The 16,118-nt window shown below is 63.8% G+C and overlaps 1 protein-coding gene across 3 annotated transcripts; it reads left to right on the top strand.

Moving 5' to 3' along the window:
* The first annotated feature begins 15 nt into the window (after nt 1–15).
* Nucleotides 16–13,258, top strand: KLF15 (KLF transcription factor 15). 3 transcript variants are annotated; one of them, XM_082413170.1, is made up of 4 exons: nt 1,172–2,381; nt 2,491–3,155; nt 4,165–5,262; nt 12,157–13,258. In XM_082413170.1, exons 3-4 carry the CDS (start codon nt 4,190–4,192, stop codon nt 12,317–12,319), a joined length of 1,236 nt encoding a protein of 411 aa, XP_082269296.1. In that variant the 5' UTR covers nt 1,172–2,381; nt 2,491–3,155; nt 4,165–4,189; the 3' UTR covers nt 12,320–13,258. The 3 variants fall into 3 exon arrangements, with proteins under 3 accessions (XP_082269297.1, XP_082269296.1, XP_082269295.1); XM_082413171.1 differs by lacking the exons at nt 1,172–2,381; nt 2,491–3,155 and adding an exon at nt 16–192; XM_082413169.1 differs by having other exon boundaries at nt 1,172–3,155.
* The last annotated feature ends 2,860 nt before the right edge of the window (nt 13,259–16,118 follow it).

Below are 16,118 nucleotides of genomic sequence, written 5' to 3'. Positions count from 1 at the left end.
GCGGCGCCCGCCGCGTCACGTGAGCCCGGGAGTGAGCGCCGAGCGGGCGGCGGCGGCGGGGGCTCCGCCGCAGCGACGCGGGCCGGGGCGAGCAAGAGCGAGTGCAGGACGCGCGGCCGCCGCCCCCAGCGCAGCCCGCAGGGCCCCGGGACCGCCGGGCCTGGCCGCCGGCCGGCCGTGCGCCGAGTTCAGGTGGGAGCGGCGCGGCGAGGACGGACGCGAGTGGACCGGGCCTGGCGCGCAGGGGGCTGGCGGGGCGCAGGCGAGCTCGGGGGGCGCGGGCGGGCCTCTGCACGCCAGGCCGGGCGCCCGCACGGCTGTCCCAGGCTCCGCGTGAGCGTCGGAGGAAATGTCGGAGGAGCGGGGTAGCCCCGCGCGGGGCCGGGGGCGGACAGGCTGGTGGGTCAGCGACCCCACGTGCCCACCGGCACTTTCCCCGCGCGGGCCGGTCAGCTGCCTAGGCGCCTGGCCCCGCGTGTCCGTGCGCGCCTCGCGGGCCGGCCTCCCATATGGCGGGCGCGACGGGGCCTGCGGGCGGGCGGGCGCGCGGCGGGGAGGGGCGGAGGGGTTACTGTCGGTCACCGCCGCCGGCCCGCGGGAGGGGGCGCGGGCCGAGGGCTCGGTGCCCCGCGGGCGGCGCCCCAGGCTCCGCCTGCCCCCCTTTCCCACACACGTTCCCACACACGCGGGGACACCACGCGGCTCCACGCGCGAGTGTGTCGCGGACGCCCCTCCCGGCTCTCACCACGCCCCGCACACGCAGTCACACGGCAGGAACTCGCACCCCCGCGCGGTTAGCGGAGCGGGGAAGCCACCCCGCTCGCCCCAGCGGTCCGCTCGCTCTCCTTACCCTCGGTCGGCGCCCTGTGGACCCTCCCCCCCCCCACCCCCGCTGTTTTCTGGCCCGGGTGACAAAATCCCCAAGTGCCTGAGCCCCTGAAATCACTTCCCCCCAAAGGTCGGGTGGCTCGTGGGGAGCCCCGCCGCCCCACAGGTGCGAGGACGCTGGGCTCGCGACTTTGGGGCCTGCGGGCGGCGCGGGAGTGGAGACTCTTATTTTGAAGGGCGGCCCCCGCCCGCCGCCCCCGTGATTTGCACGCTGACCCAATGGAAGGCCCTTGGCCGGCGCTCGGCTTGTTATCAATTACATGTTGTTCCTGCAGCCGCTGTGTCCCCGGGAGGATAAACAGCAGGCCTGGCCGGGCCGGGGAGGGGCGGAGTCCGGAACAGGGCGTCCGTCCCCCTGCACGCAGCCTGCGTCTCTGGCCGTGCCACGTGCTGCTGTGTTTCAGGGCCGGCGCCCGGCGCCCAGCAGCCCCTGCTGGGCTCTCAGTGCCTGCGTCCGCCCGGGCCGATGAGCCCTGCGTTAGGACCCACGCGGTCTGCTGCTGCTTACCACCCCCCCCGCCCCCCGCACCACCCCTTTCACTCAGTCAGCAAAGTTCTGCCAGGTCCTGTTTCAGACTCTGGGGTAACAGTCAGAACGGCTTATATTCTGGTGGGGAGGTAGACAGAAAATGAGGTACACAAATACATAACTAAGATAGTTTCGGGCAGTGGCAACTGTTAGGAAGACTGCGATGTGGGGTGGTGTAACAGAGGGTGGTCAGAGAGGTCCCACGGGGAGCGACTTATGAGCTGAGATCTAAATAAGGCACTGCCTCCTAGAGTGCTGGGGAAGAGGGGTCCACGGAGGAGAAACAGCCAGGGCCCTGGCCTGAGGCCATGAAGCTGGTGAGCTTGGGGCACAGCCAGTGTGAGCGGGGCAGGTGGAGCTGAGGTCTGGGGCGGATGGGCAGGGTCCAGGTTCCGGGCTGCTGGGACGAGATTGGGTCCCATTTCCTTGGGAATCTATAAGTTTCCTCCTACCCCGCCCTACTGTACTTATTTATTTCCCCCTCTATTTCTTTGGTATCATTTAATCTGTGAATATCTCAGTTTGTATCTCTAAAATGTAAGGCGTCCTTTGAGAAGTATGTACCAACCACAATACATCATCACATTTAAAAATATTAACTGTAATTCCTTAATATCATGGAATATTCAGTTAGTGATCACATTTCGGGGGAGAGTTTCAAGGGCAGGAACACGGCCCAGTCTGCCCCTTACCGCCTCAGTCCTGGTTCCAGGAAGGCTGGAGCCCCCGGATTCCTAAGCATCACAGCAGAGGGGCAGAAAGACCACATACTCACCCACTGAGGCTAACCCGGAAGGCTAGTGCTGACGGGCATCTGCATGAACGCCTGCCCCCGTAGTGAGTGCTCAGCATGTGCTAGCTCATTGGTGTTACAAAAGCCCAGGAACTAGGCACAGTTGGCAGGATTCCCCATCCAACACATGGCACAGAGAGGTTGTGCCACCTGCCCAAGGTCACGCAGCTGGTAAGTTGCAGAGGCAGGAGCTCAGCGTGGGCGACAGGGGAGAGGGGGGGTCTCAGGCTGAGTGTGGACTCTGTTCTTCACATTATCTGGCATTTTCATTCCTTCTCAGCACCCGATTTGGTGAATAGTGTATGGTTTTAAACTCCCAGTTTTAAATCCTTAGCTGAATATTTAAAACCAAAAGGCCAAACGTTCTCCTGCAAAACTGCCCTGGGTGCAAACCTGCCACCTTGCCTTAGCTTCCTGGAGCTCTGTGAAGCTTCCTGGACACGGTCATCAGAGCATGGAACAGATGGGAAAATGAGGTTTGGGAGAGCGAGGCCTTGCCCAAGGTCACAGCTGATGATGACCTGCCCCTGGTTGGGCCTGTTGACTGTTGGGCAGTGCTGGGTGCCAGGTGCAGGACTGGTGCTCGAGACAGAGCAAGGGGGTGGGTGCAGATGTGATGCCAGGCAGCAGAGACTCTCTGGCTTTCGCTGCAGAACACCCTTTCCTCAACCTCAGCAAACACCCCGCTATGGTCACTGGGTGGGGACAAAGGTCCGCAGAGGTGGCCCTGTCACAGCCAGACACTGTTGACTCTCCTTGGACACCGGACCCAGCATGGCCTTCAGCTTCCCCCTCTCCTCTCTGCTGACGTTCTCTGAGCCCCTCCTGGGCACCAGCTGCCTCACCAGGAGCTGGGGACACAGCCGCGACCCGACGGCCCAGCCTGCCCTCATGGAGCCGCTGGTCCAGTAGGGAGACGGGCGTGAGCTGGGCCTTCCCGAGGTGGTGAGTGCTTCACGGGGCGCAGGCCAAGGGGTCTTGTCTCCCACGCAGCGGGCAGTTGTGAAGTCAAAGGAGCTAATAGCTGGGCTCTGGGACCTGGGTGCATTCTGCTTCCTTGAGTTACCGCCACGGGGCATGGCCCTTGCACCACTAGTAAAGCCCCGGGAAGGTGCCGACCCAGTTGAGAGCGTTTTGTGAAGGCCTGTCCCTGCCTTCCCTGATTCATAGAGCAGGCAGCTGAGACAGGAGGGGTCCGAGAACTGGAGGGTGGGGGGCTGCCCCCCTTCAGATGGGGAAACAGCCCGTGAGGGCGTCTGATTTTTCGCCTCCAACTAGACTTGCCTGATTAAAATACAAACTGCCGAGTTATATTTACATCTCAGATGAAATAATTCTGTGATATAAGCCTGCCCCATCCAACGTTTGGACACACTTATATTAAAAGTTGCTCATTCTTTAGAATCTGAGTTTCAAGTTTAACTGGGTGGCCTTTATTTTTATTTGCTTAATCTGGCAACCCTACCCAAGCTGCAGCAACACGGGGGTCAGAGGGCAAGTGGCCATTCTCCTACCCCCTCCAGTGATTCTGCAGGAATGAGGCTGAGGTCAGTTGTCCTTGGGATGGCAGTGGCTCTGCTCAGCTGGACAGGGGTGCCGCCTGGCTGTTCGGGGTGCAGAGAGCCTCCTCACACGCTCACCCTCTCCCTCCCGTGCACTCACACCCAGTCACTTGCAGACACACGCACGTTCCTTCCCAGAATTGTTCTGGAAAATCTCTGTGCAACCACAAGAGCCGGGTTGTGCAATGGGCTTGGAGAGCACTTTTGCAAACAGGTGGTGCAATTTCAGAAAACACTCTTGCAGACAGAGTTCTCCCGTGAGCCAGGATGGACGCAGGACCCAGGCGTTCGGCAGTGGGAGGCTGTGGCTGGCCACGGAGCGGGGTCAGGCGCCCCCGAGGTGGCGGGAGCGTGCTGCCCTCCTGACTGGGCCTCCTCCTTCCTCTCCGCAGCCGCCCCCGGCACGGCCAGGCCAGCATGGTGGACCACTTGCTTCCAGTGGACGAGACCTTCTCGTCGCTGAAGTGCCCCGTTGGCTATCTGGGTGACAGGCTGGCTGGCGGGCGGGCATACCACATGCTGCCCTCGCCCCTCTCGGAGGACGACAGTGACGCCTCCAGCCTCTGTTCCTGTGCCAGCCCTGACTCGCAAGCCCTTTGCTCCTGCTACAGCGGCGGCCCCGGGGCCGAGGGCCAGGACAGCATCTTGGACTTCCTGCTGTCCCAGGCCACGCTGGGCGGCGGCGGTGGTGGCAGCGCCGGGGCCAACGGCGGCCCCATGGCCTGGGGGACCTGGCGGAAAGCACCGGCACCTGTGAAGGGGGAGCATTTCTGCTTCCCCGAGTTTCCTGTGGGAGACCCCGATGACGTCCCAAGGCCCTTCCAGCCCACCCTGGAGGAGATCGAAGAGTTTCTGGAGGAGAACATGGAGCCAGGGGTGAAGGAGGCCCCAGAAAGCAACAGCAAGGACTTGGAGGCCTGCGGCCAGCTCTCCGCCGGGCTCCACAGGAGCCACCTCCATCCTGGGGCCAGTGGGAGAGAGCGCTGTGTTCCCCCACCGGGAGCTGGTGTGGGCGGCAGCCAGAGCCCGGGTGGGGGTCCCGCCCCCGACGGCCCCATCCCCGTCCTGCTGCAGATCCAGCCGCTGCAGGTGAAGCAGGAGTCTGGCGCCGAGCCCGTCTCCCCCGGGCAGGCCGCTGAGAGCGTCAAGGTGGCCCAGCTCCTGGTCAACATCCAGGGGCAAACCTTCACGCTGGTGCCCCAGGTGGTGCCCTCCTCCAGCTTGAACCTGCCCTCCAAGTTCGTGCGCATCGCCCCTGTGCCCATCGCCGCCAAGCCCATTGGGTCGGGACCCCTGGGGCCCGGCTCCGCCGGCCTCCTCATGGGCCAGAAGTTCCCCAAGAACCCGGCAGCAGAACTCATCAAAATGCACAAGTGTACTTTCCCAGGCTGCAGCAAGATGTACACCAAAAGCAGCCACCTCAAGGCCCACCTGCGCCGGCACACGGGCGAGAAGCCCTTCGCCTGCACCTGGCCGGGCTGCGGCTGGAGGTCAGTATGGCTATAGCGGTGGCTGGCCGGGCGTCTCCACGCCCCTGGGTGTGCTGCCGAGGCCACATTCCCCATCCTTAGATAAGGCTGCTTAGGAAGGGGAGAGAGGGGTGGGCAGGGGCAGGGCCAGAGCTGGCACACCGCCCAGAGGTTCCCTCGTGCCTCCAGATCCCTGGTCTGCAGTCTCACGGTGACCAGGTGAGGCTGCACCCGTGCTGGAGGAGAGGGGCTGGGCCACGCAGAAGGGCTCTCGTGGTGGTGACGGGGCAGCTCAGAATAGGGCAGGGCGGCTGCGGCCGTGTGCACCGCTCCTCGTGCCTCGGGGTGCCCCCAAGGGTAAGTACCACCCTTACTCCCCTTTACGCCTGAGCAAGCAGAGGCTCAGAGCAGCTAAGTAACCTGCCCAAGGGCACGCCACTTTGCAGAAGGGATTTGAAGCCAGGGGTCCGATTAGAGAAGTCACAGCCTGAAAAGGCTGCTTCCCCGACCAGAGGCACCAGCTGTCTTTACAGAGTCCTGGGGCACCTGGGCTGCGCTCCCCACAGGGGACCTGGCGGTGGGTTTGGGAAGCCAGAAAGGCCAAGGGAGAGGGAGGGCCAGGCTAGGGGTGCTGCACTGAGGGCGGGAGGCTCCTTCCAGGCTCTCGACTCTGTGGCACCGCGGGGGAAACCGGCTCTCCAAGGGGTAGGGGCGGGGGCTTGCCCAGGGTTCCCCAGCCCATGGGAGGCCAAGCTGGGCGGCACCCCTGTGGCTCTCCCCCAGGCCCCCGGGGGGGCTCACCTTCCCGGAGGGCACGTCCACCTTTTCCTGAAGCTCAGGCAGCAGGTCAGGAGCCAACACGCTCAGGGGTGCCCCCGGCGGCTCTCCCCTGTTTAGGACACCCTCCCTGCAGGAAGCTAGCTTGCCGGGGAGGTGCGTGTGCTGCCGACAGTCTGGGTCTTGGCTGGTGCGGCTTCCGTGTGTGTGTGTGTGTGTGTGTGTGTGTGTGTGTGTGTGTGTGTGTGTGTGTGTGTGTGTGTGTGTGTGTAGCAACAGGCACGCTCTTCCGTGTGCAGAACCGGACCTCACGAGGGGCGTGTGGCTGTGTGTGCGGGCTCGTGTCTGCACCTTGCCGTCTCCACGTGGGTCTCTGCTGCGTGACCAAATGTGACCAAATGTGATGGTGTGTGTGCGCGTGGCACGTTTGTACCCTGGGCGTGTGTGTGCGTGGGTGCACGCGGCACACGGGGGGCAGTTTGCAGCTTTTGTTTCCTGCTGGGATCTCACCTGAGAGCACCTGAGAGTTGGCCCCCTGGGCAGAGGTGCTGGCCGCAGAGTCCCGGCTGGCCAAGGCTGTGGCGTGGCTGGGAGCTGTGACCTGAGTGTTGGACGTGATGCTGGCGGCCCCTCGCCATGGAGCGCTGAGCTGGCCAGAGAAGGGGCTTTTCCAAAGGCGCCCACAGGCCTGAGGGCTTCTTCCAGAGCCCCAGCCCCACGGGCCTCCCGCCTCCCGGAGAGCCTCAGGCCGGGGGGCCGGGTGTGCTTGCAGGGCAGCTTGTGGGGCCTGTGGGCTGGCAGGGTGCCATGTTCAGTGGTCAGACTCGGGGCCGTGCAGGGGCTCAGCTGCAGGAGAGGGCGTCCTGACCCCTGGGGTGGGGCAGCCGGTGGCGACGGTCGGAGCCCCAGCCCCGATCTCCCGCTCCCGCGTTGCCCTCCAGCGGTCCCCTGGGCGAGCCTCCGTCTCCCATCTGGCAGGTGAGGACTTGCTCCCTGCCACTGCCTGCCAAGGCTGTGCGCGCAGAGGGGCACAGCAGCGCCCCTTCCCAGAGGTTGTGCGGTCGCTCTCATACGAGGTCAGAGTGTGAGAAGGACCCGGAAGGGGTTGGGCCCGGCTTCCACGTGGGCGGCACCCCGGGTCGGAGGCACCCAAGACTCCCAGGCCTCGGCCTGCACTCTCCTCGTGGCGGGGCTGGGCTGTGGAGACGTGGCGCAGCCTCACCTTCCCGGGCACTGTCCTCGGCCACTGCTGACTGTTGGGAAGGGGCCCCTCCGCTCAGAGTGAGGCTGGGCAGAGCCGCAGGGAGGGAAGGCGTGGTCTTGGTCACGGCCACCCGCCGGCCCGCTCCACCGGGAGGAGAGGACCTGCGCCCTTCTGGGCCGCCCCAGAGAGCAGACCCTCAGCCCACAGTGCTTTACAGGGGGGCACACTCAGCCCCGGCACAGCGGCCTCAGAGGGACTTAGTTCCCCATGGGAGGAGCTGTATGAGCCAGACGGGATGTATGTTGGGGATTCAGCTCTGCCACTGTCTGAGCCCTTGCACGGGTCTTGCCCAGGACCCCCTTGGCAGGGGCAGGCATGGTGGGTGCCTGCCACAGTGAGGTCTCCCCGGACCCCCCTGGGAGCCGTCCCTGCCATCAGCCACTCCTGGAGCTTCTCCCAGGTCTGGGTCTGGCCTTCATGGGGTCACATGTGGCAGACGCACTGCCTGGCTGGGAGCTGAGGGCGCCCCCCCCCCTTGGAAGGGCTGTTTCTCCCCAGTTGGTGTTCAGGGATCCTGAACCCCTGGGAATGTGCACGTGACATGAGTGTCCCTTAAATATGGTCGTAGCCTCCAGCTGAGGGACAGAGATGGAGGGAGTCCTTTCAGCAGTTGGGTGGGAGGATAGATGGGCTTTGGGGCAGCTCAGTCGGGACAGGACAGGGGGTAACATGACAGTCACCAGCTCACAAGCACTCACTGAATGCCAGGCACTGTTCTAAGATTCTCAGAGCTGGAATTCCCTCCACAAATCCCCACACTTGCTTACATACTTCCTTCCACGGGGGACTCATTACCTACTCTGGCCTTTAGGCCTACTTTGGTACACTTAGATTCCTATCCAAACTCCTCATTCCGGCCCACGGGCACACACGGTCTGCTCGCCAGCCTCCCCTCCGCAGCACAGGCGCACTCGGCCCCCTCTGTGCCCCGTGTGTCCAGGGGTCACCTCCAGTGGTGGCTGTCGTCAGTCTTGCGATGGTTCTGGCTTTGTCCTTCCCATGTCACAGGCTCTTTGAGGCCTCCCAACAGCCCCGTGATGTGTCGGCACCGTCACATTTTACAGAGGGGGACATTGAAGCCCAGAAAGATCAAGTCACGTGCCCACGGGGACAGAGCACACCCCACCCACGCTGTGGCCAGCACACTTCTCCCACCTGCAGCCCCAGGCCCTCACCCCCTCCCCGGGCACCTGCCGTCAGTCGTGGTGGCAGGTGTCCCATCTCTTCCCCAAGGCTGTCAGCTGCCAGGCTTCAGCTTATGGGCCGGGAGAAAAGAGTGGAGGGGTGACAACAGCGAAACAAAAGCTCCTGGCGTGCTGAGAAGGCTCCATAGTCGTAGCAAGCCCATGAGCAGGCGTCAGCCTGTCGTCCCATTTTAGAGAGGGGGAAATTGCGGCCAGAGCAGTTAAGGAAGTTGTCCACTGTCACACAGCTGGTAAGTGGCAGAGCCAGGAGCTCAGCCCGCCTGTAGCCTTAGGATATCTCTGCAGCACCCTCCACACCTCCAGTGGGGGGTGGACCTCGCCCTGAGCCAGGCCTGCCCTCCGTGTGGGGAGCTCACCACCCCCAGACCCCTCTCTTCTTCCTGGTGGTCTTGGCGAGCAGTTGGCTCTTCTCTGGGGCTGTTTCTGGCCGTGGCATCGTGTCCTGTGCTCTGCCCTGCACACCTTTGGGCCGTGAACGGTGTCCCCCAAGGTCGTCACTGGCCCAGGTCACCAACCGCCCCTTCCTTCGGTGTCTGGTCCTGAACCCAGTATGCCCTGTTCTTCCCCCGTAGTGGCGTGGTTCCGGCGCCCCGGACGGGACTGGGGCCAGACTGTCCCTATTTGGATCTGACCGTCTAGGTAGAGCTGTTTGCCACCTTCCTAGAAACTTCCTTGCGTCCCTCCCGGAGGCAGTTCCGTGCAGCAGAAGTCCTGTTCCATCCACGGAGAGTGCCCTCCTGCCGCAGCTAATAGGGATACTAACGACGTCCAGCTGCCCCACGTGGCGGGAGGCCCCAGAAGGAGGCTGGCAGGCTGAGGCTGCAGAGCCGGGGACAGGATCCGAAGCTGCGGCCCTGCGGCCGCGACCCTTCCCTGCAGTCGCAGAGCCCGAGTGCTGTCGGACAGGTCGCGCACTGCACAACCCTGGGGCACCGTTCCCACCGCAGCCCTTAGCCTGACTGTTCACAGCAGTGGCTTTCTGGCTGACGGAGGGGGCGGCTCCGGAGGGTCCTCTGGACCCCTGTGCTTCCTTGGCTTGCACCCCAGCAGCACCGATCACGGTCGTGACTCACCGGGGCCCGGCTCATAGCCGTCAAGCGATTGCCCTCCGCGCTCCTGGCCTCTGCACCCTCGCGGCCCTTGCGGCCAGTCTGCCCCCCCGTATCCAGGGGGAGCAGCCTCAGAGAGCTTGGCGACGTGCCCGGGTGGTCCAGGCAGTAGGTAGCAGAGCCCACCTGGCCCCTGGCCCCTTCCCGTGAGGGCTGCCACACGGGAGAAAGTGGTGAGGGGGTACGGCGGGGGTCTTCTCAGGGCCCCTGTGCTACAGGGGGGTGGGGGCGTGTGGCTGGAAACAGCTCTTCTCAGGCCTGGATGTCCCCCGGCTGCCTGCCCCTCCCAGGGATCCCCCTGATGAGAGGCCGCCGTGGCCCTTGTGTCACCACTTTGGCCTCTGAGACAAGTCCTGGGAGGTGGGCAGGAATCCCAAGGACCTCACTGGACGAGAGAGGACGGACTCTGAGGCCCAGGGCAGGTGGTGAGTTTGCTCAGGGCCGCGCAGGCTCGCCGTGGTGGGGGGACCTGAGCCATCTGGCCGCCCCGCCGGCTGTGGGACCCCAGCAAGCCCCTCGTCCCCTTTGAGCCCTCGCTGTGCTGGCGTCGGTCCGGGGGGGCTGGTCCTGGCTCCCTGACCGGGAGGGTGCAGCTGACCCCACGCCTTGTGCCTGGCGGGTGCGGGTCCTGCGGGGGCGTCGTTGGAGCCTTCGCCCCGGGCAGGCCTGACTCTGCTGGGGGCAGGTGGCCCGGGCTCTGGCGGCCAGGAGCCTTGATGCCACTTCCTGCCTGCACGGGGCTGCGGTGGCACACGCCGCCTGGCTCGGCTCTGTGGAGGAGGCCGGGCCCTCTGCAGGCAGCAGGGCAGGCAGGGCGCTGTGCAGGACCTTTGCTCTGGCCTTGGCTGCTCTGTCGCTGGTGACCCTGGATCAGGGCCTCATCGCTCTGAGCCTCAGTTTCCTCATCTGGCAGACGGGCCAGTTCCTTATTGGCAAAGGTAGCCGAGAGCACTGCTCTGTGCCTGCCCGGGGTTGGCTCCCTGGGATGGGAGGCGGGGCGCCAGCCTCCAGGCACAGAAGCCTGGCCGTGTTGCGCCGTTGGGCAGGACCCTGGGCACCGGAGGGGCTGAGGGATGCCGGGCCAGGCTCCCATCTGGTGCTGAGGCCCTCCTGCCCTCCACCTGAGCCTTCCCTGGGCTTGTGCTGCTGGATCGTCCTGGCCCTCAGCAGGCTGTGGGACCAAGGCTTCCACACAGAGGGTCAGGCCCGAGGTGGGCCGCCAGCCCCGGCCCGGGCTGGGCGGGGGACAGCTGCTCCGGGGCGCCACCTCACCTACCTCTCGCGCGTGGCCCCAGGCCCACGGACAGGGCTGTTGGGCCTGGTGCTCCTATTCACGTGTTCTTACGTGTGCACATGTTCACGTATCCATCTTTGTGGTGTGCACATGTGTACACGTGTGAGTGCATGCACCTGTGTTCATGATGTGCATACGTGTGGCACGTATGTGTGTGCACAGTGTGCATTGTGTGCATGCGTGTTCTGGGGCTAGAGAGGACTGACTGACAGCTCTCCATCCTCCCAAGGGCGCGGCCGTGTCCGCTTTTTCGCATAAATGCATGTACTGGACACCTTCCACGTGCTGGGCACTGGGCTGGCCACGGCGTGTATGTCTTTCCTCATGGAGCTGATGGTCTAGTGGCACAGACTGACATTCATCAAAAAGTTGAAAACTGAAGTTGCAACAGTGGCCGGGGCAGAAAAGAGAAGTGCCTAGTGCCATGGGAGCTGAGGATGGGATGCAGTCCTGGAGGGCTTTCCTGAGGAAGTGACGTTTGAGCTGAGCTCTAAGGGATGGGTCAGAGGGAAGAGCATTCCAGACAGGGAACAGTACAAGAGTACGTGCATATGTCCCGGGGTGAGAGAGGCCAAGGGCAGGTCGTGTAGGCAGAGCACAGAGGAGGAGAGCGTGTGTAGGGAGGGTGGGGTCTCACTGCCAGGACCAGGGTCGGGAGTGGGGAGAGCCTGGAGTGCCTGAAGTCGGTGACAACAGCTAAGCCCTGTGGTCAGCTCGGGTCCCCTAGCAGCTGCTCCTCCCCAGAGGCCTCTGGGCTCTCAGGCTGGTGGGGGCCGCAATAGGGAGGCCACGGGGGAACCATTTAAACCCTCAGGAGCACCTCGCAGGGGTGCAGTTTTGCTTGGGGACATCTCAGGGGGCCCAGCTTTTAGGAAAGTAGGGTCCAGGGGTCGTGGGGGCCAAGTCTGAGGGCCCTTCCTCTCCGGTGGCGGAAGCGACAGAGGAGCTGCGAGCTCCCTGCAGGGCTGGGCAGGGGCTCCTCCCCGGGCCTGTCTCCTCTCGCGGGCGGGGGCTGCCCGTGCGGACACTCACAGGAGCCCCAAGTTCTGGTGTAAGGGGGGCTTGAGGCGCAGCTGCAGTCGGGGGCCTGTGGGGTCTCCAGCGGCCCTCAGGCCCCAGCACGGGCACAGGCCTGCTGTCGGCTGCTCTCGCTTCCCTGGAGGGGCCGGAGGGGCAGCGGGGGAGGGGCGGGGGGAGGGACAGCGGAGCCCGAGCGCTCCGGCCCGGGACTGCCGAGGTGCGGCCGCTCACCGCCCTGTCCTACAGGTTCTCGCGCTCGGACGAGCTGTCCCGGCACCGGCGCTCGCACTCGGGCGTGAAGCCCTACCAGTGCCCCGTGTGCGAGAAGAAGTTCGCGCGCAGCGACCATCTGTCTAAGCACGTCAAGGTGCACCGCTTCCCCCGCAGCAGCCGCGCGCCTCGGCCCTGACCCTGACCGGGCCGGCGCCGCCTGCCCACCCGCCCCGCCCGGTACTTTGTAGCAATAAGTTATTGGCCTCCTCCAGAGGGACTTGTCGACGTTCCAGGCCACCTTCTGGAGCCCGGGATGCGGACCCAGCGCCTCCACCCGCCCCCGCCTGGGGGGGGCCCGGAGGCGGCCTGCGGGCCCTAGTGCCTTCCTGCGGCCCGGCCCCTCCCCCGCTGGGCTCCCGGCCTGGGCCAGGGCTAGCGCTCGATTGCTGGGGAAGAAGAAATGTGCAGTTTTGAAATGTCAGTTCCCGGAGGGAGCCGTGCCGGGAAGAAGGAAGTAGGCCAGAAGTCCGGGGCTGCACTGGAGTGTGAGCGTGGCTTCGTCCCTTGGCCTGACCCCTGGAGGGTGCGGTGGGGCGGTCTGGGGTGCAGGACCTGGCCTCCGGGTGGATGTGGGATTGGGTGACAAGCCCCCTCTCGGTGAGGTGGCAGAGCATGTGCTTGAGTTAAATGTGCCGGGCAGACGGACAGGTGCAGGTCTGCCCCAGGGCGATGGTACCGGTGTGGCTCAGCCCCTCATCCTGTTTCCAGACAAATCCAGACAGTAGCCTCCGGGGTCACCTTCAGGAGGAGAGGGGAGCCACTGCATTGCGTGTAGAAGAGCTAGATAGAGCCTCCCAAAATCCTGATTTAGAAATGCATTCCTTATTTTGTCTAGAAATTAATATCAAATGAACTAGCTTGTTTTGAGAGGTTTATTTCACATCCTATGAATGTATGTAAATAAAATGTACATAGGTGCATCTACATAAAATCTTTTAATAACATGTCAACATTGTGTAAATTTGAAATAAAATCTATAAAGCTGGTGTACATATGTTACAATTATATATATTTTCTTTGGTCCTTCATAAAAATATATTTACTTTGCCAATAAAAAGAAAAAAGAACTTGATAACTGTGGCATTCGTGTGCTGTTTTCCTCTGCTCTGCCAGGAACGGGGGTGATTTTGGGGGCTGAGTCTCCGTGTCTGCGTCTGCAGCACTCAGGGGACCTTGGTTTGTACCCGGAGGGATACAAAGTCTCCTTGGGTGTCCAGCCCCTGGTCCAGCAGTGCAGGGTCCCCACAGCCCCACTTCCACACCCGGGGCTGGGTCTATGCTCATTCTGGTTTCCTGGAGGGCTGCCTCTCTTCCACAGATCCACGGCTGCCCCATCCCAGCATCACTGTGGGAAGAGACCGCAGGCCAGTCCAGCCCACAGGGCCGCCGCTCCCCTGAGTTCCTGTCTGAGACCCTTGCTTGGCACTTCCCACCTTGTGTGTAGTGCATTGAGCATCTATCATGCACTTACTGTGTGCACCGTTGGGGGGGGGTGTGGAGCAGACCGTTTCCCCCCTCGAACCCCTCCAGGAGATGGCACGTTATCTCCACTTGCGATTCTGAAGCGATTAGGAGTCTTGACCAGGCGGAGGCAGACGCTGGAGGTGGGGGGCGCGTGGAGCGGGGGATGGCCAGTGCATGGGGTTAGGCTGCCGCCTCAACACAGCCCAGCTCCTCCGAGCTCTGGGGAGACGAGGTTGAGGCCTGGACCCATCTGCACGCCCTGGCGGGCTGGGAGCAGGGGCGGCGGGGACCAGAGAGCGAGGAGGGGCCGAGAGCTAGCAAGGAGGGGCAGGGCAGCCGCATTGGGCACCGCAGCGAGAGGGCTGCCCAGTTCTCTGTCCACACGACGTGGAGGCCGTCCTTTCCCGGGGCCTGAGGCACGTCGTGCAGGGGGCTCTCAGTGACACCCTCCGACCTGGAGCAGTGGCGAAGCTCCGTGGGTTGCAGCGGAGAGGTGGAGCGAGGCACGTGCGTGTGTACGTGTGCGTGTCTGCACGTGTACTCTGTGCATCTCCGGAGGTGGAGGCCATCGTCCCCGCTGACCTGGGAACCTCTCGCTACAGCTGTCTTTCCTGTCGGTGGAGCTGGCAGGTGTGCCCAGCACAGCACAGGGGATCTGAGAATGGGCACCCCATCCCGACTGGCCCTGGTCCTGGGGAAAGGACTCGGCCTTGTGACCTCTGCCCTTTGACCCTGACCGGACGTACTCTCTGTGGGTAAACATGCTCTGGGGAAGTGAGGCATTGATTTCCAGGTGCATTAACGTAGAGCTTTCTTCATCCATAAGGAAGCAGTGGAGCCCAGATAAGAGAGACACAGGCCATCGGGACGGTCACACTGGAGGAGCCCGTGAGCACACAGATGTGTGGGGCTGGGCGCTGACCCGGGACACCGCTCACCTGCTCTCGGTGTCTGTCCCCAATAGCCGCCCACTCAGAGCCCGCGGCCCCCCGGCTGGCCCTCTGTCCGGGCCGAAGCCAGGCTGGCCGTGTGTGCCGGGTGGTGAAGCCATCCCCCTCTGCCTGGGCTCCAGACCCCCTTGGGCATCTGCACTGGCCGGGGGCTCAGAGGGAAGGGACGGCGGTGACGAGGACCACCTCTTGATCCTCGCCCACCCTCTGGGGGAGTTTCGTGAGCCTCTTGACCCCGCGGAACGGGTGTGACAGCCCCAGGTGGCAGCCTGGTGCTGATGAACAGCCGCGAAGACCCTTTCCAGGGCGTGAGCCTGAGTCTTGGCCGGACGGAGGGGCCGGGAGCCGGGCCTCAGTTGTCCTGTGCCGTGGCCCCTGGCAGCACCACAGAGTCCAGAACGCTGCGGAGGCGCCTGGCTTGGCCACCTCTGGGAGACCCCCGCCACCACCTTTGTCACCCTTTGTGACTTGTGTGGCCGGAAGAGGAGTGTTTGTCCTGACCTGCAGGCCCCGTGTGCCCACAACCGTTCGTAATAGGGAGGAATCTGGAAGGTTGCGGAGCAGAGAGCCAGCCTCACCAAGCCGGCACCGCCCGGCCCTGCATGGGGCCATCCCGCACGGCGGGCAGAGGCCGGGGAGGCACATCTCCGGAGACTGTACCAGGCAGCGTGGGCTAGGCTGCCGTAACAAAGAAAACCCAGCACCGCGGAAGCTTATTTTTCTCCGTTGAAACAGCCCTGAGGCTCCCAGGCCTCTTCGTTGCCCTCCAGCCTGGCGCCCCGGGGGCCCCGTGCCCGCCTGCAGCGAGCAGCCCGGGGCTGTGCTCCCCCCACACAGCACAGGCCTGTCCACTGACGTCCCCTCGGCCAGGACTTAATCACACAGCCTCACTCGCTGCAAGGAAAGCTGGACAACGTAGCCTTAATCTGGCAGGTTATGAGCACAGCTAAGTTTGGGGCTTCCATGACGGGGAAAGGAGGGCAGAGGAGGGGTGCAGCTTCGGCCACGGGCACGCCCGCCCAGCGGGTAAGTCGTGGTGGCCCCATGGCCTTGTCCACATTCTCAGAATGGGTGTCACGGCAGGTATGGGACCAACAGTCAGGCCTCCAGAGACAACAGGGTGTCACGAGGGGAAACCCTGCAGGCACTTTGTGTGACAAGCACGACTGCAAATGGCAGGTCCCTGCCTCATACAGACGAAAGTAAACAAGAAACAAACCCTGTGATGTCACCATCGTCTATGCCTGGAGGGGCCCAGAGTCCAGACAAGTGCCATGGGGTTGGGAGACAGAAGCAGAAAGGCCCGGGGTCGGGGCTTGCAGGGGTTGTAGCTTTCCTTATGCTCCATCGTTCAGGGTCCTGCAGGCCTGGGCAGTGGGCACAGCAGAGGAGCTGCCAGGAAGGGGCCTGCTGTCTGCTCGGCAGCCGATGGGACGGGGGCTCTGAACGTCATGTGAGGGCCCGAGAGTGGGGCAAGGTCGGGCTCTGACAAACACCAAGTCTGAAAAGATCTTGCTGTAT

The sequence above is a fragment of the Balaenoptera physalus genome (genome assembly GCF_965194825.1).
Source record: "Balaenoptera physalus genome assembly, chromosome: 11".
NCBI classification, from domain to species: Eukaryota; Metazoa; Chordata; class Mammalia; order Artiodactyla; family Balaenopteridae; genus Balaenoptera; species Balaenoptera physalus.
This window is presented reverse-complemented; position numbering and strand designations above follow the sequence as displayed.